Here is a 25,284-nt window from a genome sequence, read left to right as displayed (position 1 = left end):
AAAGATAAGAAGATTCATTTTGATCGTAACAAACTTTCTTCATCTTCATTTCTCTCTCACTTGCCACTCAAGTAACAGTCAATAAATATATCCAACTAAGATGTATCCTACATTAAATTGTGAAAAATTATAAAGTGGAGATGTAGAGTCCAAAAAGACTCTACACTCAAGTTAAACTTATACTAGACCCTAACCCGCGCGTCAGCGCGGGTATGAATTTTCAGTTTTTGGTTATTTATTTAACTAAAGGATGTATTTGTAATATTTGATGTATTATATTCACCAACTAAATATTTTTTTAGCATCTTAAACCATCTATCTACGACGAATATTTAATATCATATAAAAAATTGAACAAATAGATGTAATTAGAGAATTATAGAAGATATATAAAAACAATGGTTATTAATGTAAAATATGAAGAAATATTATATTATGACTTAGTATGTCATAAAAGATTATAAATCAGTTATACATGTTTAAAGAAAATACAATGATTTTTAAACTTCTATGAAAAATTTAACATATAAAAAAGGCGAATTAGTCATCAAATTGTAAATAATTTCATAATTTTATTAATAATAAATTATTTATAGTCTTTGTTTTTCGTCAAGATAATTATTAAATGTTCATAACATTAATATGTTAAAAGGCCGTATTATGAAAGCCCATGTTGTAACCGTTTTTTTCCGGGAAGTGTAACAAAAAAATATTACCTTTAACTCTTCGTTTTGTTTAAATTCTGTGTCGGTAAAAGATTAAAAAAATCTCTCTATCTTTTTCAATTTCAATTTGAAGCTTATTATGCGAAAATCATACGCAAATATAGGCAATTGTTTGGAATCTCTATATCTTTATATTCTTACAAATTTTAAATTTATTGTTTCCTCTTCTGGAAGCAAATCAATTACCAAAGTAATAGATCAATTGGTTGGAATCAAATATATTCTTATATTAGTGTAATTATGGTTACAGTTTCTATATTTAATAGGTACATTAAAGATACGACATTGAAGATATTCTGTTTTGATTAATAAAAGATATTGGATTTTGAGTTTGTATTTATTGATTTGTTTTTTTATAAAGCTTAGAAAATCAATAGGATGATTGGTTGGTTGATACATCCTATAAAGAAAACGAAAACTATAGGTGGTGTGAATATTGTACATCGATAGATGCATGATGTAAGTTGACTATATAAAACTTGAGCATGATCATTTCAAACTAAAGTATAGTTAGGTTATATGCATTTGTTATATTGTAGTTAATATATTTTAAATATTACATATGTCAAGTGATTCACTTTTTCGTAAAAATAAAATTCAAGTTCATTATTGGGTTGTACTCGTCCGTAATAAGCTACGTTAAATATGATGTATTTTTAGGTTCATTTAATGACATTAAGTTTAAATTTGATTAAGGAAAACTCATTAATTTAACTGAAAAATACAAGCATTAAAATAGGTAGGTTCATTTTTTTTAACGCTGATTTATTACGCTCTTATAATTATGATATAGGAAAGATTACATAGACGATTCGACAACCGACAATACTACCTGTCTTATGAAGACCTACGCCTAACTGAATCACCTGAGCCAGATTACAGGAAATCCAGGTTTCAAGTTCCGGAGAGAGCGGTTTATTAAAAAATTATGCAGACTACAGAGGAAATGTTTGCAAGTGATCTTCAACATCCCCTATATATTAATTGAGGAACATTTGAAAAGATGTAACCTCAATTTTGTATTAATTAAAAGAGGCCCCAATGCATAGGTGGCACTCAATTAGGTAGTCAATTACATTCAATTGAAAAATAAGTAGGTCCACATTCGATTTTTATATGTTGTTAGATACATAAGTTGGTCAAACTATATGATATAATGATATGATATGTTATTTTCTTTCCTTAAATAAAACCTACGGAATTACCATAAATGACTAATATATATATGACAATTAATGCTTTTAATAATAAAGATTTGATAACAATTTATATCTCATCTATCATTTTTTGTTTAATTTTATATTATTAAAATAAATTAAACAATCAAATTAGCTATAAAAATAAAATTTAAATTTTTTCGTATATGTTATATTTTAAATTTTTAAAAACGACAATAAATGACTAAAACTATTAAAATTATTATGTTAAAAATTGATGATCAATGGTTTAACATTTTTATTATAAGAAGATACACATGATTTTAAAACCATATGAGTAAAAAATATCATTTAATAATAAATAAATATATATATAGATTAAACACTATATACCATAAGATTACATAAATATTTTAATATTAAAACTTTCAATGAATTTTCAAGAACATTTATAAATTATAAAATTATTAAAGATTTCAGATTGAAAATTTTGTTATCGATGATTTAAATATTTTGTTATAAAACGATATGAATGATCATAGAACCGTATGATTATAAATTCTTATTTAATAAATAACTATACAAAATATACTATTCTTAGAAAAATAGGTTGGTCCATCTTAACTTATATTACACTTTTTATAAAACTAACTATCGAATTGATAAATAACGTACCAAAAAATGTTTTGCACTTTCCTTAAATAAAAGCTACGAAATTACCTAATATGATTAACATATATGTGAAAATTAATTATTATGAATAATAAATATTTGATAACAATTTTTGTATCTTAGTTCTTTTTTAATTTTATATTATTAAAATATATTAAAAATCACATTAAATATATAATAAAAACATTTATATTTTTTCTTATATGTTATATTTTGAATTTTTCAAAACGTCTATAAATTATTAGAAATTTGAAGATCCCCACTCTGAAAATTTTGTGATCAATAGATTATTTTTTTGTCATAATAAGTTACAAATGATCATAAAATTGTATTAATATGAATTTTTATTTAATATTATAAGAAGATACACATGATTTTAAAACCATATGAGTAAAAAATATCATTTAAAAATAAAACACATATATATATATAGATTATACTATATACCATAAGATTACGTAAATATTTTAATATTAAAACTTTCAATGAATTTTCAAAAACATTTATAAATTATAAACTTATTAAAGATTTCACATTGAAAATTTTGTTATCGATGATTTAAATATTCAGTTATAAAATGATATGAATGATCATAGAACTGTATGATTATAAATTCTCATTTAATAAATGACTATATAAAATATACTATTCTTAGAAAAATAGGTTGAACTATCTTAACTTACATTATATTTTTTATTAAACTAACTATCGAATTGATAAATAATCTATCAAATTTGTTTTTGCACTTTCCTTAATTAGAAACTACGAAATTACCTAATATGATTAACGTATATATGAAAATTAATTATTATGAATAATAAATATTTGATAACAATTTTGGTATCTTAGTTTTTTTTTTAATTTTATATTATTGAAAGATATTAAAAAATCACATTAAATATATAGTAAAAAAATTATATTTTTTCTTATATGTTATATTTTGAATTTTTCAAAACGTTTATATATTATTAGAAATTTGAATATTCCCACTCTGAAAATTTTTTGATCAATAGATTTTTTTTTTGTTATAATAAGTTATAAATGATCATAAAATATAACGCATATGAATTTTTATTTAATAAATATTCAAACTAAATAATATATATATATATATATAAATACTAATGATCTAAAGCAACAAGATTGGCTGATCAATTTAGTCGTCCAGTTGAAATCTTTCAAAAGTATGTGAAAGACTAAAGTCAAAGTAAATATGGTTTTAGAATAGTAATTATATTTTACTAACCGAAATACCGAAAAAAACCGAACCGAACCGAAACCAACCCGATATTCGGATTGAACACCCCTAATCCAAATGAAGCCAAACTATTGTTTCATTCTCCAAAATATAATAAAAAGAATAACTTAATCCCGCGCAAGGCGCGGGTCTTATCCTAGTGGTGCAAGTAAATCTGGTCAGGCGTGTATTTTCATAGGTAGGTTCATTTAATGACATTAAATTTATATTTGAATAAGGAGAACACATTAATCTAACTGAAAAAACAAGCATTAAAATAGGAAATTCAATTTAATTATTAGTGGCATGGAAGTGTAATTAACTTTAAAAATTAAAGGGTATTTTCTAATGAGTATTTCTCTTTTAATAATAGAGATATAAAGGAAATAAAACAAATAATGTAATAAACTCCTTCCTGTCAACGCCATATCTTCATTAATTTACTACTAGCTTTAGGTAAATAGTTAGGCCGCATTAATCCGTACATAAGAAAATACATTTTTACATTACTCCATTACCCTCCCTATGATCGACCTTCATTTTCCGCCGCCGCTTCAACCGTCTATAGACACCGCGACCACCACTTTAATGTCGCCACCGTCGTGGCATTTATACATTTTGATATCCTTATTTTGTATATATATAGGTACTATACAAAATTGTATCCTTCTTCGTATACATCTTTTTTGAACCCTAAGGAAATGTGTCTCTTCCGACCCGTATGGAAGGCTTATTCTTCATCCTCTTATTCTCCAATTTTCTCAACCCGTATGATGAATTGCATGCTACTTTCTGTTTTATTTTCCTTTGTCTACCTTCTTGCCTCCCTCTCCATATCAATGCTTCAGTCTAAAGACAATATTAATTCCTACTTCTCATCTTCTCAAGATCAACCTCAGAGCCTTACAGAGATCGATCACATTGTCTTTGGGATCGGATCGAGCTTGAACTCGTGGCCTGCACGTAGAGATTATGTTAAGCTTTGGTGGGATACTCAAAGAATGAGAGGGTGTGTATTTGTTGACCAACCTCTCTCGGCTTTGGAGAACAACACAGATTCTCATCTTCTCCATCCGATTTGTGTTTCTGAAGATACGTCACGGTTTAGGTAACTATGCAAACTATTTATATCATCATTATTTTAAAGTAGGTGTAATCTGTGCTATTACCCCATGTTTCAAATTTATTTAGGAACTTTAAACTTATTTCTTACATTTTAAAACGGTTTACAAATGAGTTTAAAGTTTATACTCTAATTGTATATAACTTCTAAAAAAATTCATTACTTCCAACAAATTTAAGCTGACATTCTATTAGTCAAAATCATAAAATAATAAATTATAATTAATATTTCGGTTTTATTCTTTTAGTTTTCCTTTCTAAATAGAGTATAGCTAAACTGAATCGACCAATTAAATTATTGACTATGCAGATACACTTGCGCAGGAGGCGACAGACGCGCGATTAGAATCGCGCGGTGCGTTTTAGAAACTGTAAGAATGTTTAATACCTCTGCACATGAAGTAAGATGGTACGTGTTTGGAGACGACGACACGATATTCATCCCGAAAAATCTTGCAAGAACACTCTCTAAGTATGACCACAGATCTTGGTATTACATAGGAGCTGCCTCAGAGATTTATGAGTCGAACAGGGTGTTTGGAAACGACATGGCGTTTGGCGGTGGAGGAATCGCTTTAAGCAGTTCGTTAGCTAACGTTTTAGCTAAAAATTTTGATTCTTGCATCGAACGGTATCCATATTTGTACGGAGGAGACTCTAGGATTCATGCTTGTGTGCTTGAGCTTGGAGTTGGTTTGTCTCACGAACCTGGCTTCCATCAGGTTTTACAAAATTTCAACTCTTTATATAGTTATCATTTTTTGGGCAATTTTTTAAAATAACTCTCAATGAAGAAAATAACCAAAATAGTTTTTTATTTTTTAAATTTTTTATTTTTTATTTTTAAAAATTTGAAACTTTATCCCAAAACTTCACCCCTTAACTCTAAACCATAAGTCTAGATTAGTTAAGTCTAGATTAGTTAATCCTCGGATTAGTTAATAAAAATTTATCCTTTAATAAAATTTATTTTGATCATTTTTTTCATTGAGAGATATTTCCGGAAAAATAAACTAAAAAAAGCTATTATACAGAATTTCTCTTGTTTTTTTGATCAAAAACTGATTAAAGGTACTTTTTTGGTCTAATTAAAAAACTGATTAATGTATTTGTTTTATTTATTTATTTATTTATGCAGTTTGATCTGAATGGAAATGCATTGGGAATATTGACCTCACATTCAACGAGACCATTGGTGTCTCTACATCACATGTCCCACCTTGATCCACTTTTCCCAAACTCAACCACTTTCTCAGCCGTCCAACACCTCTTCTCCGCCGTAGAACTTGATCCTCTCCGTATACTTCAACTCTCCGTTTGCTACGACCGTCGGTACTCTTGGACCATCTCTGTCTCCTGGGGATATACTGTTCAGGTTAGTTATAATATCATTTTGCCAATCTTAACGTTAGAAAATGTAACTTATTGTTATTAAATCAAATTAATTTGTTGTGTCAATGTTAGATTGAGAGTAGGCATATGTTTGTACGTGATGTTTTGCGAACACAACAAACGTTCCGACCATGGCAAAATTTCGGCGGGTTGGCAAGTGTGTACACATTCAACACAAGAGAGTTTAATCCTGATCCCTGTAAAAGACCTGTCACTTTCTTCATGGAATATGTTTCCTCTCATCCCGGTGATGGAACTATGAAAAGTGTGTATAAGCAAGCTTACGAGAATTGCACTTATGATCCCACTTCATCGCCCCGCAAAATTGAAGAGATTAGAGTGTTCTCAACAAGACTCGATCCCCATATCAGACAAGTAAGTAAACTTACCTAATTAAAATTTTGTGTTTGAATATTGATAATATATAGGATGAAAAGTGAAATGCTGGTCATCTGTGAAAATCATAGCTAAAAGTACTTGTTCAAATGTCAATCACTAAAGTTTCCCTAGAAATATCACATATTAAATTCAGTATAAACGCTTTGAAAATGTTAAAAAGAAGAAGATACATGCTTGGGAATACTTTAAGAAGTTCTCCATTGCAAGTAAAAATCTTACATTTTTATTTATTTTAAATTTTACTAATCTTTGTTTGGATGTGGTAGTTGAAGGCTCCGAGAAGACAGTGCTGTGATATTTTACATAATTCGACCGAAGGAAAAGTAATGGAAATTGCGATTCGAGAATGCAAAGAGGATGAATTCATCTATATGCAACCCTAGTCGCAACGTAACTAATATACTAGTATACCCTCCTGTTTTTCATTGCTATCCAAATGTAACCTATATCGTTGCAAAATAGTTTTTATTTTCCGTATACTATATATATTAAACTGTTAATCAGCTTGTTACCTTTCAACTTTTAAGATTTGCGGTTAACTATTTTTGATATATTCACCGGCCGTAACATCCTTTAAGAAATGTATGTATTTGAATTGAGAATCTATGAACATGCAACAATAAAATAAGTATGATGGTAATATAATCTTTTTCTGGCCAATGGTCAAAAGACTCAAAACATATAATAGATGTACGAGAACGGGAGAGAAGAGGATTTGAATAGCACGAAAAGAATGAATCAGTGAACACGCGTTGGCAAATTAAAAAAAAAAAATCGGAACTTCAGTTAAGGGTGGCTAAATTATTATTTCTTAGGTATCCATTTAAAGAATGATAGTTTACTTGTATCACAAGATAAGAATCCAACATTTTGATAGCACTTAGCAGTGTAGAATAAAGGCAAGTCACAATAACGAAATTTAAATGTGAACAAACCGGGAGTCTGGTTTAGCATGATCGGAAAATAACGTTAATCTCTTATATACTAAAGCGCAAGTCGTTTCACCAATCAAATTATGCCAAGTAATTCTTTTACAAAAAAAAATATAGCAACAGAAAAATAATGTTTCCAACGTATCCACTACCTTCAAATCTTCCTTTCTTTCGCAAACTTTTCTTTTTCTATTCCAATATATATTTTTAAAATTCAGTAAACAAATGGCAGCCAAAGTCTCGATCAATAGAAGAGCAAATTAAGATAATTCACCTTCCTTCTTTTTCAAATTCAATACCATAGATACAAAACTGGAGCCGTATATAAAATATTATGAGCCAATGCCAAGTTCCAGTAGAATATATTCTCCAGTGACACTATCTTTCTTCTTTGCGACGAAGAAAAATCAAGAAACTGGATATGTGGCTCTGAATTACTGGAGATTCAACCAGTGCAAAGAGATTAAGATCCGACTAAAAAGGATAAAGGAGGAGGATAGAACACGCAGTGACACAAACATGGTGCTATACGAGGAACAAATTTTGATAAAAGGTAAAATTGCTTCTATTTTAATTATTTCCTCCTGTACTATATGCTTTACAACAAAATATAGAATGAAAACACCATTTAAGTACTACGGTGGGTATTTTGATACAAAATGTAATAAAAGAAATGAGTTATAGATTGTAAGATAAGAATGAGGAAAAAAAAACACGAAAAACAAGACATGGAGAAGTAAAACAAAAGCTTCAAACTAATATTTATATTCAGTGAACTAATTAAGATCAATGTGGTTTTGAAAACTAATTAACTTATATTTTATATGTCGCTAATTAGAGATAACTGACAAGTGTTAATGGTTTGATTTTTATACTCATATTCTTATGATTATTCAAAGTTTGTTTTGAAGAAGAAGATTAATCAAACTTATTTTATAAACAAAGGTTTAGTTGTATGTATATAAGTGAAACTTGGTTTTATTAATAAGAAAAACTATAACTTCGCACGGGATCTACACTAGTTAAGTTTAAATTAAAGGTAAAATGAAAAAGAATTAAAACAGAGTTATAATAGTAACCGTGTTATCCTACTAATTAGCAACAGCCCATACGATTTTCCCTCCATTATATAAACCACTAGGGTAGGGCCGCCCTACGGGCGGGATATAATTTATAATTGTGATTTAAGTTTTTATTTTTTTATATGATTTTGTAGTTTGTATTTTAGATTTTCATTTGCAAGAGATGTGTATAATGATGATTTTTATTTTTTAGAAATTTTTAAGTGAGGAGAGATATTATATTCATTTTACTTAACCTTTGATATTCGTTTATTTTTCTAACTTATTTTTGCTTTTTTTTATTTATTGTCAAATATATTTTATGACATTATACTATTTAGTTATTATCTTTCTTTTTATTATCTTTTTAATAATAAGAACACATTTTTATATCATCTTCGCATATGCCTAACTAAAATTCTTAATTTTTTTTGATGGATCACTTTTTATAAAATATATTTTTTGTGAATTTTCTTTTATGTTAAATTGGGTGTGAGCATGATTATATTACCTACACCAAATTATAATTTTAGAACTAAAAATGATTGAATTTTTAGTATTATTGTTGTTTTAGGGCCTGACTGGTTCAACCGCAGCGGTTGCAGTTGCGGTTGCGGGAGTTTGCGGATGCGGGGGGTTACGGTTTCTAGCGGTTTTAAGAGATTTGTACGACTGGTTCTGCGGTTAGAAATTGGTGCGTTTGCGGGATACTTATGACTGGTTAACTACCAAATGCAGCAGCGGTTAAATAATAAATTAACAATATTTACATTTTATACAATTATAAAAATATCAAAAATAATAATATTATAATAAATATAAAATTTATATTTAGAAAGTTATAGTTTAAATTTTTTTTAAATATAGAAAATATTTTTATTTTACAGTTTTATAATATTAATTAAAATATAATTGATATATTTTAGCATTTTTATAATTTCAATTTAATTTTTTTATTGAATTTTTTTATTTTTGTATTTATATTGTTTTGGAAAAAAAAAAAAATTTTATCCTCCCGCAAACGCCCGCAACCGCAAACGCTAGCTGGAACCAGCTTTTGAATTTATGAGGTTCAGAGCGATTTGGAGCGATTTGGAGCGGTTTAGAGCGGTTTGAGCGATTGTTGCAAAACGCCAGCAACCGCTATCAACCGCAAAAGCTGCGTTTGCGGGTGGTAGCGGGAAAACCAGTCATACCCTTAGTCTCGAATTGTAAGCTTTTATAGTGTTTTAAGTTTTATAACACAATAAAATACATAAATCAATTGAATTTGATCAAAAAGAATGAAATTGAGTTTTCTAATACCACTTCTTGTGAGGATCTATAAATTAGTGCAGAATAAGATTTTTATTTAGATAAATTCTATGTCAAAGTTATTATAGTTGTTTTGGAGAATGTTAGTAATTGATATTGTTAACAATTGTTGTTTTTTTTTTCATTGTTTCTTTTGTGTGATATTTTTTTTGGTTATATATGTTTATTTATTTCAAGTAACTATTTTCCATGTTGTTAAATTCTCTCATCTTTTTATTACAGGTTTTTCTTAACCATTTTCGCCGCATAGGTAGTGTGATTCAGGAAGCTTGGGTTTATTTGTGTTTAGAAGTTACCCCGAAGAAGGGAGTGAACTTGTTTCTGAGTTATATCTTAGACGTTTTAAGATTGTTGGGTGTGCCTAATTCATTTAATGTACTGTAAATGTCTCTGTTTTGGGTGAACTTTATTTGCTCGTGTACATGGTTAATAAACCCAACAGATGAACGCACTTGCTCATTTAAAACATTGCAAAAAGCTGGAGAATTTTGTTAAAAAAATCTTAGGAAACTCCTCCCACAGCAAGATCTACCACAGTGACTCGACTTCTAGTCAACCCAACCATGTTGTGTTCATAAACAGAAACCCATCCAATATGTCGATCAAGCACACATTCTGCTAGGGGATCCATCAAGGACCACGCACCTCCTATGTGGACCTAATGTATTTCACTGTGATCACCATCACATTTAACTATAAGTACTTACTAAATGCATTGTGTAACTTTTTAATGTTGATGAAAGGATCGAGGTTAGAACGTTTAGAACATTATTATTTGCTTGGTCAAAAAGGAATCAGAAGTTTGTTTTCGTACTAATATATTTGGTAGCTCCGATTTTGATTTTGCTATCACACGTGATATCTAGTTTCTTAGCTAAGAAGGTAGACTTTTGATTTTTACTTTTATTGGACCTGCATGTTTTTGTCTTTGGAATAACTAATAGATGATAATCTTCAGTACATGTTTTTTTTTAAAGTTAAGTAAGGGCCGAAAGGTTTCTCAGTGACCAAGCCTAGAAAATAGAAAACCAAGAAAACAACTTCAATAACAGTATGTCCAGTAACTTTAAATTATTACACCTTTGAACTTGGGAAGTTGAGACATCTTGGGAAAATTTCTTGTTTCAATCAAAAATTTTAAGCAGGAGAAAGAATTTTGGTTAAAAGATAAGGTTGGAGAGTTTAGATTTTAAGCTTCAAAAACGTTCTGGCCAGCGCCACTCACTCGTTTAGGAAGACACAACCTGTCAGGAAATCAAAAACTCAAACTTTAGGTAGCAAGTTCTAAAGTTGATTAAAGTTAGTCATGGAAAACCAATACCTCCAACCAGCTTAGGATTCACGTTGGTAGCGACGACCACCTTGGGCTCAACACCTGAGGCCACCAATTTCTCGTGAAGTAGAGTTGCGCATTGCGATCCTGTCAACACACTTACACAAACAGTCAGGTCCCTGAAGATTGGTTCAGTGTTATTATTTTAGAAATCATAAAAAATCATGAAATCCACTGTTTATAGTAAAACTTCACCAACAATATGTAATATGAAACCAGGATTAAGTAAAACATTCACATCGTCAAACCAATCCATTTAATCCGATCAATATGGGGTGAAACCGTGTGTAAGTAAAACATTCCATCGTCAAACCAATGCATTTAACCCAACCAATATCAAGGTACCTGACCTGGTAAGTATGTGTCTGTGTTGCTAGTACCACCATCTCATCCTAATCATGGAACATGAAGACCTCCGTTGGTAATGGATTAATGGTTTCTGCAATATAGACCATGGTGGTATGTTGCGTGAATCTAATAGAGGCGGTGATGTGGTGAGCTTGAAGTACTGATTACTCCTCTCAGCTCATAGATCCCTGGATCAGATTAGACTCCACATCCCAATAAAACACAGTCACACATTATTTTCAGTTTTTCATTACTGAGTTTGTGAAAGAACAGATATAGTGTAGATAACATACCTTCTCATCAGCCAAAATATGTCAATCCCCGTCAGCTCTCCCCCACATTCCTTGCTTCCCATAAACTGATCAGGAGACGGATCCGGTTTCCTTGTACCGACCAGCCAACTCAGAAAGAGGCAGTTGAGGATTCGCCATGTTGTAACCTGCTTGCAGGTTCTTAGGTATAATAGAAGACAGTGACGATTTGATGCACATAGCCGTCCTCTTCAGCTCCATATAAATAGTGTATGAAAATAGTTAAGACTTGAGGGAAGCTAGAAGGATGAAAAATTCATGGTTTGATGCCAATGAATTCCATCGTTAATCTCTAATAATTTATTGATGGAAGTTAAGGCTGAAATCAACTTCTTCAGTTACAAAGTTCTGGCGAGAAAAACAATGTTTGATGAAACTGAAACGGTTACAGAGGTGTTCCAGACATCGAGAACGAAGATAACCTAATAAGTTGTGGGCCCAATTTGAAAATAGTTTTTAAGTCTTCTATATTAATAAAAGAGAAGCCCAAAAAAATGTACACAAAAGACTTAATGAAACGGAGCGGATCGGTGAAGTAGAACACGTGGCGCACTCATGTTCAACGAATTGATGATGTGGCTCATCCCAGAAGAAGAGAATCTCTACTTTATATAATTAGATTTGCCTTTGTTTCGATGAAATAAGTAACCACTTCTTGATCTCATTCTCTATCCTCAAAATTACAAATCTGCCATCACCTTCTCGTTGTCGATGGAGCCGACGCAATCTCCTTCGGAGGTTTACTCTGGTGAGGACTTAGATCACATGGAAGACTCCAAGCCTACAGGCGATATGTCGTTAAGCGACAGCATAATGAATGTGGAGAAGGCGGAACTGCTCGACAAGGCTGTGGAGGAGGAAGAAGGAAACAAAGTCTCTGATTTCGTGGTTAGCGGCGGAAATGGAGCGGATGTTGGCGAGTGTTCACCGGAGACGAGGAGAGTGGACCTCCCCGGGGATCTGACGAAAAGCCTTGTGATCTTAACGTGCGAGTCCATAGGGAATAATGGATCTTGCGATGTGTATCTCATCGGGACTGATCATACATCAAAGGTATTCTTTTAAAAACAAATGATTAGAAGGTTATGGGCTCTAAGGTCCGTTCAGTACATTGGAGTACATACATACTATGTTATGTTTCATTAATTCTCTTTAGTAAAGCAGATCCTCCCAATGAAAATCGAATATATAATCATAATAGATTTCTTAGACTTTAGGGTTGTAAGTTCCGTACATCCTCTAGGCTCTAGGTAACATCCATATTATATTACGTTACATTAATTCTCTTTAGTAAAGCTGTCCTAACAAAAATTGAATACATTTTTTTTTGTAACACATATTTCATTAAAAAACTTAAAGAGTTAGTTGGGAGTATTAACTCCATCAACCACCGGGGTTCCATCTGCAATCAAAGCAGATTTTGCTAACATATCGGCTTGGCCATTCCTCTCTCGAGGGATCCAAACAAAAGAGACAAATTCGAACAGAGATACAAAGATTGAATGTCTGAAACCACTGCATAAAGCTCCGGTACACACGTCCCAGAATTAACAGCCTTGATCACCAGTGCAGAGTCTGACCCGAAGCTCATGTTCCTCTGTTCCTCTTCTACTCCCGTCCGGACAGCTTCCAACAGCGCTAGTCCTTCAGCCAATAGAGCTGACGACACAAGGTTTACTCGTTTCTTGAAATGTCGTATCCCATTAGGAGAATGGACCACCCATCCTAAGCCCGCTGCCGTTCCTTGAAGTCTCCATGCTGCATCCGATCTGATAACTACCGTACCAGCGGGTAACAGTTCTTGGGGCGGGTTCCTCACCAGTTTGGAAGGGGCAGAGGGTTCTTTCTTCTGATTTGAGCACCACTCTTTTGCTAGAGATATCGAAATCGATAAACGTATCTTCAGAGGAATCCGAACGACCTTCAAAGACAAGTTTGTTACGTGCCTTCCACAAGTTCCAGAGGATCCAGGGGGCAAGCGCGTCTGAGGTGACTCCCGCAGGGGGAAGCCATGGTCTTGCGCACAATGAACCCCAGCTGGCTGCTAAATCTACCATTACGCTGCACTCCACTTCTGATACGAATGGTGCGAGACTCCACACCTTTCTCGCGTAACTACATTGGAAAAACAGATGAGTAATAGATTCATAGTCACCACATCTCTTACAAAGCGGGTCCACCGGTACGTGTCTTTGATTTAGTCGTTCTCCAACCGGGAGAGCTCCCTTGAGCATCTTCCAAGAGAAGAGCTTAATCTTCGGTGCACACTCAAGCTTCCAGACGTTCTTCTTCCAGTTAATATCAGTACCGTTCCAAAGTCCATCTCTGTCTTCAGCTCTGTCAACAGCGGTATAGTATCCCGATTTTGTTGAATATTCCCCTGATTTTGTTCCCAGCCAAATAAGCTTGTTCGGAGCCCCGGTTTGTTTCGGCTTAATTCCCTGGATCTTCTCTTCATACTCTGGAAGATAGAGTTGAATTTTCCGTAGGTCCCAGTCGCATGATTCAGCATGCATCAGGTCCGACACCCTAAGCTCTAGGGAGTTTTCATGCACCGGTCCCATAGGCCTCTCTTAGCTGATGGTGTTTAACCAAGGGTCTTGCCACACCTTAATGGATTGTCCATTGCCTACTAGCAACCTAAAGTTCTTCAGTAGGAGATCCCTTCCTAGTAGGATACTTCGCCAGCTGTGCGACATGGATGAAGGTTCCGTAGCGAGCAGCATGTTGTTATTGGGACAATACTTTCCAAAGAGTACTCGTCCAAGTAGACAGTTGGGGTTTTGAAGCAGTCTCCAACCTATCTTGGCAAGCAAGACTACATTGTAACTTTGTAAATCGCGAAGACCCAATCCCCCCACGGCTTTTGGCTTTGACATCGAGTCCCAAGCGACCCAAGCCATCTTCCAAGAGCTCTCGTTACTATCCCACCAGTATCTCGTAACAGCTGATTGTAGGCGTTTGCATAGCGAGATCGGTAACTCAAAACATGTCATGGAGAATGTGGAAACAGCTGTTAGAACACTTTTAATCATAACCAGTTTCCCGGCTGATGAGAGGAACTTGTTCGACCAACTTTGGGATTTTTGCTTTACCCGGTCAACCGCTGAGGCAAACAGATCACGCTTTTTCCGTCCGAATTGTTCGGGCAATCCTAGATACTTGTCGGTACCTCCTTTCTTTTGGATTTGAAGCTCATTTTTCATCAGTTTTTTTAGCGTCGGAAGGGTTTTTTGAGCAAAGGTGATGGAGGATTTTTCTTTGTTGATCGCCTGTCTCGAGGCTGATTCATAACTGTTCAGAATGCCCGTGAGTGCTGTGCACTTTTCCTTGCTAGCTTCAAGGAAGAACATCGTATCATCCGCAAAGAGTAGATGGTTTATCCTAGGACTTGATCGTGCCACCCGCAGCCCCTTGCGAGAGCCACTTTCTTGCGCTTTATTACATAATCTCGAGAGAACCTCACTACACATTATAAATAGGTAGGGAGAGAGAGAGAGTCACCTTGACAAATTCCTCTACTCGGTACTACCTTTCCTCTAGGCAAGCCGTTAATGAGGAAGGAGTATGTAACAGACGAGATACACTGCATTACGCAGTCAACAAGCTTTTGGTGGAATCCTAACCGAAGCATAACTAGCGAGATAAATTCTCATTCAAGCCGGTCGTAAGCCTTGCTCATGTCGGTCTTGACTGCCATAGCACACCTCTGTTCCGCCTTTGATGTCTTGAGGTAGTGCTAGCACCTCATGAGTAATTAAGACATTATCTACAATGGCTCGGCCCAGAACAAAGGCCGACTGGTTCTCGGATATGAGCTTATCCATTAGGGGCTGGAGTCGTCGGGTGAAGAGCTTTGAATAGATCTTGTAATAGACATTACACAAAGCGATGGGCCGATAGTCCGAGACTTTTTGCGGGTTTGTAATCTTTGGGATGAGGCGGATGTGAGTGTTATTTATGTTCTCAGGCAGTGGCTCTCCATCGAAGAAACCCTGCACCTCTCGTACGATATCCGGTCTGACTTTCTCCCAGTGCGTGTGAAAGAATCCCGCCGAGAAGCCATCCGGTCTCGGTGCTTTCTCAGCATTGATCGAGAAGGTTGCCTCTCGGATCTCCTCCGCAGATGGAATAGCTGTGAGTCTGATGTTATCTTCATCTGTCACCACAGGCCGGAGAGCCTGTCGAACTGTGTCTTCTCTTTCCCTTGGGAGGGATATAAACAAACTCTAAAAATAGGAGCCAATCGCCTCGACTATCTCATCTTCTCGATGAACCATTTGTCCATCCTCCTTCTCTAAGACCGAGAATGCATTTGCCTTCCTCCTGGTCCTTGTGATGGCATGGAAATATCATGTATTACGGTCTCTGAGTTTCAGCCAGAGTAGTCGGCTACGCTGTTTCCAAAACTCTTCTTCAGCTAGGTAAGCCGCATTCAGTTTAGCCGAGATATCCTGAATCAGCGCAATATCATTAAGCAGGCTTGCCAGGACTGCATCGAGGTCACGCTTTCTCTGATCAATCAAATCCTGGCTGTTCCTGTCCTGAGTTCTGTCCCATGCTGAAATAGCACTCCTTGTAAAGGAGAGTTTTCCACTGACCGATGCATTAGCGGTACCATTCCACGCTTCTGCAATCACCTTCTTTGCTTCTTCATTTTTACACAATCGGCGGTCGTATCTGAATAGTCCCCTGCGCCTTTTAGCCCCATTATCAAAAAATGTGAGGAGCGGTTTATGATCTGAGGTTAGGTCGGCTTCCAGATATTGGCATTTAGCAGTGGGGAAGCATTCAGCCTCGTGTCCCTCTCCATGACAGCGGATCTCCTGAGTGCTGGAGGTCAAACAGATCGCCTTCCGAGAAGAAAGTGCGAAAGTCAGTAAAGGAACCTTCCGGACGATCAGGTCCACCCTCCTTTTCATCAGTACACAGAAGATCGTTGAAATCTCCGGTGATAAACCAAGGTTCTTCACGGGTGAGTGTCTTTGTAATCAAACGATCCATAATAAGTTTATCTGATTCCTATCCGTACTTGCATGGACAAACGAAGCATAAAATTGTTTTCCTTCAAATTCAATGCTCGTGTCGATTACATTTGCAATAGACTCCAATATTTGAAGGTTTAGACCCTGCTTCCAGAAGAGGCCGAGACCACCAGCCCCATGACCCGTTGGGGAGACTAAGTGGTGGTTGTCATATCGCAAGTGCTCTAGCTTTTTGAGCACTACATTGTTGGGGTTTTTTTATTCCACTATGAAGATGATATCCGGGCAAACTTCTTTGATATCTCTCCTAATCTACGAACTGTCTGGGGATTCCCCAACCCCTGACAGTTCCAACTTGCTATTGCTAAGGAACGGGGTTGGATGGTGCCCGAAAATCCATCCTTCGCCTAACAGACGGTGGTAGCAGCTTTGCTAAGGGGACGTTATCTGAAGAAGACGGGGTATCTCTCCTTGGAGCTCTGGTCTTGCTTGTCTTTGAAACCTTTCTCGGTCTAACTCCATCTCATGTTGCTTTGTTGCGCCCTGTAGGGGGTTTGTCCTGGGCTTTTCTCTTGCGAGAGCAGGAACCCGGAGCAAGTCTGGGACTCGAGGCAACCTTTCTACGGCCAGCTGGCCTTCCAGGTTTCCTCTTCTTTCCTCCTGCTTCTTCAGTGGTCAGAGGATTCTCTGCAGTAGTAACATCTCCAGTAGTATGTACAAGTCTATCTACGACCGGGATTCTCGCATCCTGGTTCTCCCCTGTTTGAGCATCGTTAGGTTCCCGCATAAGCTCTACATTCACAGGGCCCAATCTCGAAATGGTCGGGATGCGTTCTTGTGAATTCACTCCTACTGCAGCCAAACTCTCAGCTTCTGCGTTTTCCCGCGCTATTGAAGCTTTAACCATCTGCACCGCAGACTCTTCAACTTGGCCTTGTGCCTCAGCTTGCCTTAGTCTTTCTTTGCGTGCTGCACTCTCAGTCGGGTCAGCACAGCTTGTATACTGCGTCATTACCCCCCCCCCCTTATCTCTCCCATTGCAGCTTCAACTGCCTCTTTGGGTATTGAGGTATCACACTCCAGAAGGGGAACCCTCCCTTGCTGGAGGTTGAGCTCTGTTCCGAGAAGTAGAGTGAGTCTTTTGGAGAGGAGTTCTATACTTAGCAGAGGAGTATCTTTCCTTCTCCAAGCTCATTCGGTCGCTCTGTTGGCGGGACTTCAGTGATCGGTGTAAGTGGGAATCCCCACTAAAGTCATCTAAGCTACTTCGAGAATCATCCTTATTAGGATGTCTACGTGTGTCCTGATCTTGAGGGAAGGAGTCCTTCGCGTTGGTTCCTCTCGGTTGCCATGCTTGTCTGTGATGGTCCCTATCTCTGTGATGGGGTTCGTGTTGTTTGTTTCTGTTGAAAGACCCACCATACGTTGTGTGAGCAGGGTAACGGTTTGAGCTCCTGCTTTGGCCCGGGCGAGTAAGCGCCTCATGACGAGAAGGTTGGTTAAAACCTCAGTCAGAGGGGTGAGCACGCTCTTGAGCTCGACTAGCAGGCTCAGCGACCGGAGCATCCTTGCTCTTTTGGGCTTTCAGATCTTTCTTCTGAGCCTTTGCTTCCAAACCATCTCTAAGCTCATGATCCAACTTACCACATTGGGAGCAATGCCTTTCAAGTCTCTCATAGACCAGAGTAGAAATTACCTCATCTCCATTTGGGTACTCTATGACAGATTCTTTAATGAGAGAAAGCCTTCCATTAACATGGACTCTCATACGAATGGATGTTGAGGTGATCTCTGCGGTTTTATATGTTCATATATCATCTCCCAAGCTGCGGACCGTTTCTTCAGTCCATAAGTGAATCGGGATTCCATGGATTTTGATCCAGAAGGGAATCATAGATGGGAAGTCAGGAGAGAATGTGGGTTCCCATCTTTGTAGGATAATCATCCAACGAGCGTAGTGATACGGTTGCTTCTCCAGTACCGTGAGTAGGTCTGATTCAAGCTCAAATTGAAACTGGAACATGCCCAAACCAAGGTCGGAACCAATTGGAGGAATGTCTGCCTTCCAATGTTCAGTAAAGAATGGTATTAACGACCAGACCTTTTGGGCAGACGAATTTGTAACCCTACCAATGAGGGTGAGAGAGTGTTTCTATTTGAGGACAGAAATATCAGGTTCCATGACTTTAACCCTAGCTTTCCGTGGAGCGGGGAAGTGCTCCAAAGCTATAGATTTCCCCTTCTCGGCGGAGGAAATCCTTCGTTGCATCAGGAGGGGCAAGTAAGTCTCAAATGGGTAGGGCTTGGGAAGTAAGTCACGGAGCCTGGCGGAGACAGTCGTCTTGTGAAGTTTGTAAGGTGAAGTGAAAGGTACAGAGGAGCTGATATAGAGAATTAGGTGGTTTCTTGTCCTGGTGAAGCTCTTCCGGTGAAAGGTTTTAGGGATGAGCTAGCCAGTAACCACCGGTCAAAGAAGAGGGTTTTAAACAACCTCTGTTTCCAGCTTCAAGAAGTGTACTAACATGGCGTAAACAATGGAGACTCCTTGATGCATCATCTTAGCTGCTTCGGCGACAATTCCGGTGGGCTGGTGCGGCGGAGACGGTCCCTCCAACCTGGGTCGGGGGAAGAACCCGGTGGGTTTAAGACCAGAGTTTTCTTGCAACCAGCGGTTAATTCCCAAATTGGGAAAATTCTAAAAAGGTGAACCAGTTACAGTAGATCTGTTGCCAAAACCGGAAAGAAACCGTCGGGTAGAAGGGAAAGACGATAAGAGTCAACATGGGTAATAACCATTCTAAAAGATCGTGCCTGAGAGCTTTTTCATGCTCTATTCTTGGATTACAAAAGTAACCCTCCCAAGCTGCGGACCGTTTCTTCAGTCCATAAGTGAATACATATATATGATATTTCTTGTAAATTTCTAAGTTAACAAAAGATACAGTTTTGGAGTTTTTTTTTTTTGATGGGTTAGAAGTCTTGCTGACCTTCAAGCTTAGTTAGCTCTTTGTTGTTTGATTAGACTTTGATAGACTAGCATTCAATCATTCATAGTTGGATAATCGTTGCAATTATTTTGTTACAGGAATCTTGTAGACAAGTTCAAGCAATAATCAGTATATTGAAACCAGAGGTTCGTCTCTCGTTACATATGTTCACTGAGAACTTAAGTTTGATATCTTTTGGTCTAACCACGTGACTGATGATTAATAGGTTGTCTTCCTGGAGTTGTGTTGTCGTCGAATGTCTGCTCTCCAATCTCAGACTGTGAAGGTTCGTTTTTCACAAATTGCGATGATAGGTTTTGTTGCTGTCCATGCCTATTTGTTGTTGATGATATATCAGAGATTCATTTACTGATACACGACTCTCTTCTAACCCTTTTCATTATTCTGACATATATTTTGTTTCTCTAGACTCCAACTCCAACTCCAACCATGTCAGACATGATAAAAAATTGGAGGCAGAGAGAGAACATGGTTGAAATATTTATTGAGTTGATTCTTGCAAAGGCAGGTTTCCTTCATCAAGATATTTTTTACGGAACTTTCTGAACCAATAATTTACATCATGTCCCTCTTTTATTTTTTTATTTTTTATTTTTACTTTTTCCCTGTCCCTCTTTTAGATTTCCATTAAGGATGTGGATGTTTATGGTGATGAGTTTCGTGTGGCATATGAAGAGGCCCTTAAATATGGCGGCAAGGTGGTTCTCGGCGATCGTCATCAAGAGGTTATATGTTCGTCCACAGTTTCAATGTATTCTTTTTAATACATGTAATGCATCTTACAACATGGAGTTGCTGCATTGTCTCTAGCATGGTTCTAGTTTATATTCATTAGATTTCACCTTTTTTTTTATGAGCAGATCACGTTTAAAAGAACATGGGCAAAGATGCCTCTATGGCTCAAGGTAAAGTGTATATTCTTCACGCTGTTTGTAGCTTTCTTTTTGCCGAGCGCTCAAGTGGACGGAAAGGTTAGTCTTACTTTATAATTTTTGTTCCAATTCTACAAATATATTTTAATTTTTGTTCCTTCATCATATCCAAGTATTTCTTAATTTTTGATGTCTTTTTCTATGATAAATTTGGATGAAGGAACTGGAAGAAATGGACTCGTTGGATACAACCACACAAATGAGCAAGGATTATCCATCTGTCATGGATACATTTGTGCATGAGCGTGACCAGTTAGTGTTCCTCAATCCCTCTCTATATAAACTGAAATAGTAATGTTGGTACTGGCAAATATAGAGAAGGTTGATGATGATTGGTGGTGGCAATATAAATGAAAATTTCAGGTACATGTCATATGCTTTACTGAGTGTTGCAAGTGAGCGCAGTTCAGTTGTGGCAGTTGTTGGCAGCTCGCATATTGATGGAATCAAGAAGAACTGGAAGCAACCTATATCGGTTTGTTGTTGACAATCTCTGAACTAAAGCATTCTTGGATTTGGTTTATTTTATAATTTCATGGAATTTGCAGATTAAAGATCTAATGGAGATACCGGAGTCAGTCTTTACAGTAAAGAGGATAGTATCATTAGTGGCAATTGGATTTGCTCATTTGCAGGGATAGCTATTGTTTCGGTCATTCGTCTTACAAGAAGAAGGTGAAAGAGATGGGGTCGAGTTTTTCTTCTTTTTCTCTGTTCACTTGTTATGTCAGTTGATGAAACCTTTTCATGAGAATTTAATAAAGTTTTTTTTTCTGAAGGCTTTGATAAATGAAATGGCAATGTACTCGAACCAACTAAAATGTCATGATTCCTACAAGACAAGAACATCTCTTTATTGACCAAGTCTATAACCAAATCCATACACACAGCATCATCCTTATTATTTTTCACAAATACCCCCAAACTCCCACATACTCAAAATTATTACCCCTTTAACTATTTGCAACGGAACATTGCTTTCTAACCACTCCTGATGACCCAGTCTTGACATTTATCCGACCCATTTTCTCCATCGACTTGGCAAACTCAGAGAAGAAACCTGCCACCGAACCCTTCAAGATCTGGTTTATATTTGAAAGCGTTGTGGGGTTGGTGGTGAGAGCAGAGTCTGATTGAAACAGACCTCTACGCTTGAGAAGGAGCTGGTAATAACTTAGATCAAACGTCTTACGGCTCCCTGGATCCATCTCCACGATAGTCGTGTTATCCTTGAGACTAGGACATTTCCTAGACTTGAGATTTGCTGCGTATTCGCTGTCTAAGGCAGGATCTTGGTCTCCACGACCCGTGAAATTGTAGAGACGGTTTGTGAAAGACGAGCAATGAGATACACCAATAGTGTGAGCCCCTGTTACAAACACCACACATTTTCTAATAAAAATCTTGAAACGTAATTTTTTATCGTGAAAAAAGGTACGTCAAAATGTTTTACTAGAGTTATAAACTATAAGACATTATAAATAAATGAAAGCGAAAACATGGAGAGAAAATCAAGAAGAAATTGCGTTTATAATTTTAATTTATTTTTACATGGAGAAAATATTTGCTTTTGAAACATTCTTCGCTATATTTTTAGCAGCGTGTGATATATATGTGGGTTTGGGCCATACCGGAGAGTAAGACAAGGTCTTTAAGATCAAGTCCTTGGTTTGCAAAGAGTGTCTGAAGATTGGTGAAGTTACTGGTCGGAGGAGGAATGTTGGCTAATGCCTCTGATGCGTTCGATATCCTCCCATCTCTTCTTCCGGTCGGAACACTCCAGTTTGGTCCTCCCTACAACGTACCAAAATTTATGAAGAGAGATACTAAAATTTGTAATTTACAATAATGGTATGTGAATATATAATGCTTACGGTGAAAACAATGGCGTCTCGAGATGCTAGAGCGATAATATCAGCGCAAGAGACTATTCCAGGACATTGAGCTTCAAGCACAGCTTTGATTGCCTCAATGAAGCCAAATCCTCTAACCGTTAAGTTAGGAGCTGCGTCTTTCTCCGCGTTTCCTGACGTCGAGTTTATAAGCACTGAGCCATCACAACCCTATATATGTCCGTCATTAATTCAGTAGCCATTTAGAATGTTCTATAAAAAAGATGAAAAATTAGTTTTTTTTTTTTTTGAAACAGATGAAAAATTAGTTTACCCGAACAAAACAATCGTGGAAATGCATTCTCAAGAGAGCAGCAGCAAGAGAAGGAGCATTAGAAATGTGGTTTGAAACAAAATCTTGAACGATCTTCTCGGCGTTAGGACAAGTATTGGCGTAGAAGTTCATTTGCAATTGAGCTTGGATTGGTCCGACCAGTCCCACAAGAAACAGAGAGAGTGAAAGAGCAACAGTTGTCAAGCACCTCATCTTTATATTTGTTGTTTTCTGAGACTGTTTCTTTTGGAGGAATATGTTCACTCTGTGGTCTACTGAGACGTTAAAAATATAGCTTATATAGACCATTTTGCATGAGTGTTACAAAAAAAAAAAAAAATAGAACATTTTGCATGTTTGTTAGTGTGCCTGGGTCCAACTAAGCTAACTAACATGTGCTCTTATGAGTTGTCCTTTATTTTTATTTTCGGACTCATAATCAGCGGAATCAGCGCCATCCACAATAAATTTGAAAGTTTCAAATGCATAAATATAACTATAAAATGTCTCAATATAAAATACCTTTGCACTTACTATTGAGTAGATTTTATGTTTCGCTCCAATTTTCATATAAGTTCTTAGAAATTATTCGAATATATATTTTTGAAAAATTGTCTGTACTATTAAGTACTACTAATATGTTTGTCAAAACCAAAAAAAACTACTATTATTTTGTGTGTTTGCATGATTTTTTGGGGGGTTTTGCTTTTTTTCTATATATTTGTAATTAAAATTTGACACAGTACTTATCTATTTATTATATAATATAAATAAACTGTATTAAAATGGCATACGGTGATGTGTTTTAATAACACTTTGGTCTCGTTTAGGAAATCTGAATGTATTACTCCTTTTTCTTATTTCAAAATTTTTATTCGTGAACAAATTTAATATATTTTTCACTGAGTATATTTTAAAACGCCGAAGTTCAAACAATCTACTAACTATTTATAGTAATAAAATAAGGATTAGATGAGCTATATGTAAAGAAGGTGAATGTTTGGTCATAATGGAGCTATAGTAAGTTGTAAGTAACATGTAAACTCAGAGCCAAACTTAATTGATTGTATTGAGCCTTATACTGCATGTCATAATCAACAATAACAAAAAGTTTATATATTATTGAGATTATAGACAAAGTTTAAGATTATTGACCAAAATAAGACCAATTTAATCGTGAATTTGAATATATAATTCTTTTTGACAAATGAAAATTTGAATATATAGTTTTGTTGTTATCAATACATCCAGATGTTTCACTAATGAACAATTCGTTTTGATACCACTGATCTTTCTTTATGGCAAAATTACAGTACTCGACCTTATCCCTAGTACAACTAAGAGAACCGCAACGAACAAACTAGTAACGGGCAAGAGAGCATTCCACGATTAATATCGATATTTTTATTATAATTATATTTAAGGTAATAGTATATAAGATTAATTAAGGGATTTGGTAACGATATCGATTTTATATGCGAATATATCATATGATAATAGAACATAACACCATAGTTGTACATGTATTCCAACTTTACCACGTATATTCTTATTTTGGCGTTTATGTTTTGTCCTAAATTATCGTCGCTTACATCTTCAACCTATCTTTCTTTGTCACAAGAGAATCAATTTCGAAACATTGTATTACAAGGAGAATTGGAGAGCAAACTAGAATTTCACACAACTTCAATATAGAATTAAATTATAAAGAAACAGACGATGGCCTTAAAATAAATAAAAGCTTTACCTGCTCAAGGAGGGCTTTTCGTCTAATTATTACGCCATTTTTTTTCTCGAAGTCAGTCAAACGTTGGCATCTTCTCAAATAGACAAGCGTAGTTGTTGGCAAAAAAAAAGGACCAAGCGTAGTTTTATCAGTATCAAAAACTCTTGTGCAGTTTTTGTAAATATCGAAAGATATGGGACACTTTCGTAAGTAGTTAAACTGAAAGTTACAAGCACTTTTGCAAAACTGCGGACCATTTTATAAATATTTTTTTTGTAATTTAACATGTCATATTCACTCAATAATTCATTCCTCCCTTTTAAACCAAAGGTACATTTCTATTATAATGGCAAAACAATTGACTTTAAATTTAATAGTGTGGACTTGGTCGTTAGTTTATCTTGTGACTGACTGTTACTGTCCTATCCGTGCCATTACCTGACCTCTATATGTCGGAGTAATAA

General features: G+C 35.7%; 3 protein-coding genes and 1 long non-coding RNA gene across 5 annotated transcripts; 2 read left to right on the top strand and 2 right to left on the bottom strand.

Annotated features, from left to right (window-relative positions):
* The first annotated feature begins 1,240 nt into the window (after positions 1 to 1,240).
* On the top strand, positions 1,241 to 8,573 carry LOC103844151. Its single transcript, XM_033281777.1, has 6 exons — positions 1,241 to 1,464; positions 3,991 to 4,899; positions 5,224 to 5,635; positions 6,052 to 6,288; positions 6,378 to 6,680; positions 6,971 to 8,573. The coding sequence occupies exons 2-6, from the start codon at positions 4,493 to 4,495 to the stop codon at positions 7,085 to 7,087; spliced, it is 1,476 nt and encodes a 491-aa protein (XP_033137668.1). The 5' UTR covers positions 1,241 to 1,464; positions 3,991 to 4,492; the 3' UTR covers positions 7,088 to 8,573.
* Positions 8,574 to 11,032: 2,459 nt separating this feature from the next.
* LOC103844152 lies at positions 11,033 to 12,384 on the bottom strand. 2 transcript variants are annotated; one of them, XR_628268.3, is made up of 4 exons: positions 11,986 to 12,381; positions 11,695 to 11,895; positions 11,333 to 11,431; positions 11,033 to 11,255 (listed from the first exon to the last, which is right to left on the bottom strand). It is a non-coding gene; the product is annotated as an uncharacterized LOC103844152 (long non-coding RNA). The 2 variants fall into 2 exon arrangements; XR_628267.3 differs by having other exon boundaries at positions 11,695 to 12,384.
* A 277-nt stretch (positions 12,385 to 12,661) lies between these two features.
* LOC103844154 (traB domain-containing protein) lies at positions 12,662 to 21,706 on the top strand. Its single transcript, XM_009120926.2, has 9 exons — positions 12,662 to 13,056; positions 20,074 to 20,121; positions 20,202 to 20,261; positions 20,405 to 20,500; positions 20,617 to 20,721; positions 20,857 to 20,967; positions 21,089 to 21,180; positions 21,292 to 21,403; positions 21,477 to 21,706. Exons 1-9 carry the CDS (start codon positions 12,715 to 12,717, stop codon positions 21,567 to 21,569), a joined length of 1,059 nt encoding a protein of 352 aa, XP_009119174.1. The 5' UTR covers positions 12,662 to 12,714; the 3' UTR covers positions 21,570 to 21,706.
* Positions 21,707 to 21,714: 8 nt separating this feature from the next.
* LOC103844153 (peroxidase 3) lies at positions 21,715 to 23,380 on the bottom strand. Its single transcript, XM_009120924.3, has 4 exons — positions 23,095 to 23,380; positions 22,803 to 22,991; positions 22,560 to 22,722; positions 21,715 to 22,297 (listed from the first exon to the last, which is right to left on the bottom strand). The coding sequence occupies exons 1-4, from the start codon at positions 23,305 to 23,307 to the stop codon at positions 21,882 to 21,884; spliced, it is 981 nt and encodes a 326-aa protein (XP_009119172.1). The 5' UTR covers positions 23,308 to 23,380; the 3' UTR covers positions 21,715 to 21,881.
* Between the last annotated feature and the right edge of the window lie 1,904 nt (positions 23,381 to 25,284).

Source organism: Brassica rapa, chromosome A10 (genome assembly GCF_000309985.2).
Source record: "Brassica rapa cultivar Chiifu-401-42 chromosome A10, CAAS_Brap_v3.01, whole genome shotgun sequence".
Lineage (NCBI taxonomy): Eukaryota > Viridiplantae > Streptophyta > Magnoliopsida > Brassicales > Brassicaceae > Brassica > Brassica rapa.
This window is presented reverse-complemented; position numbering and strand designations above follow the sequence as displayed.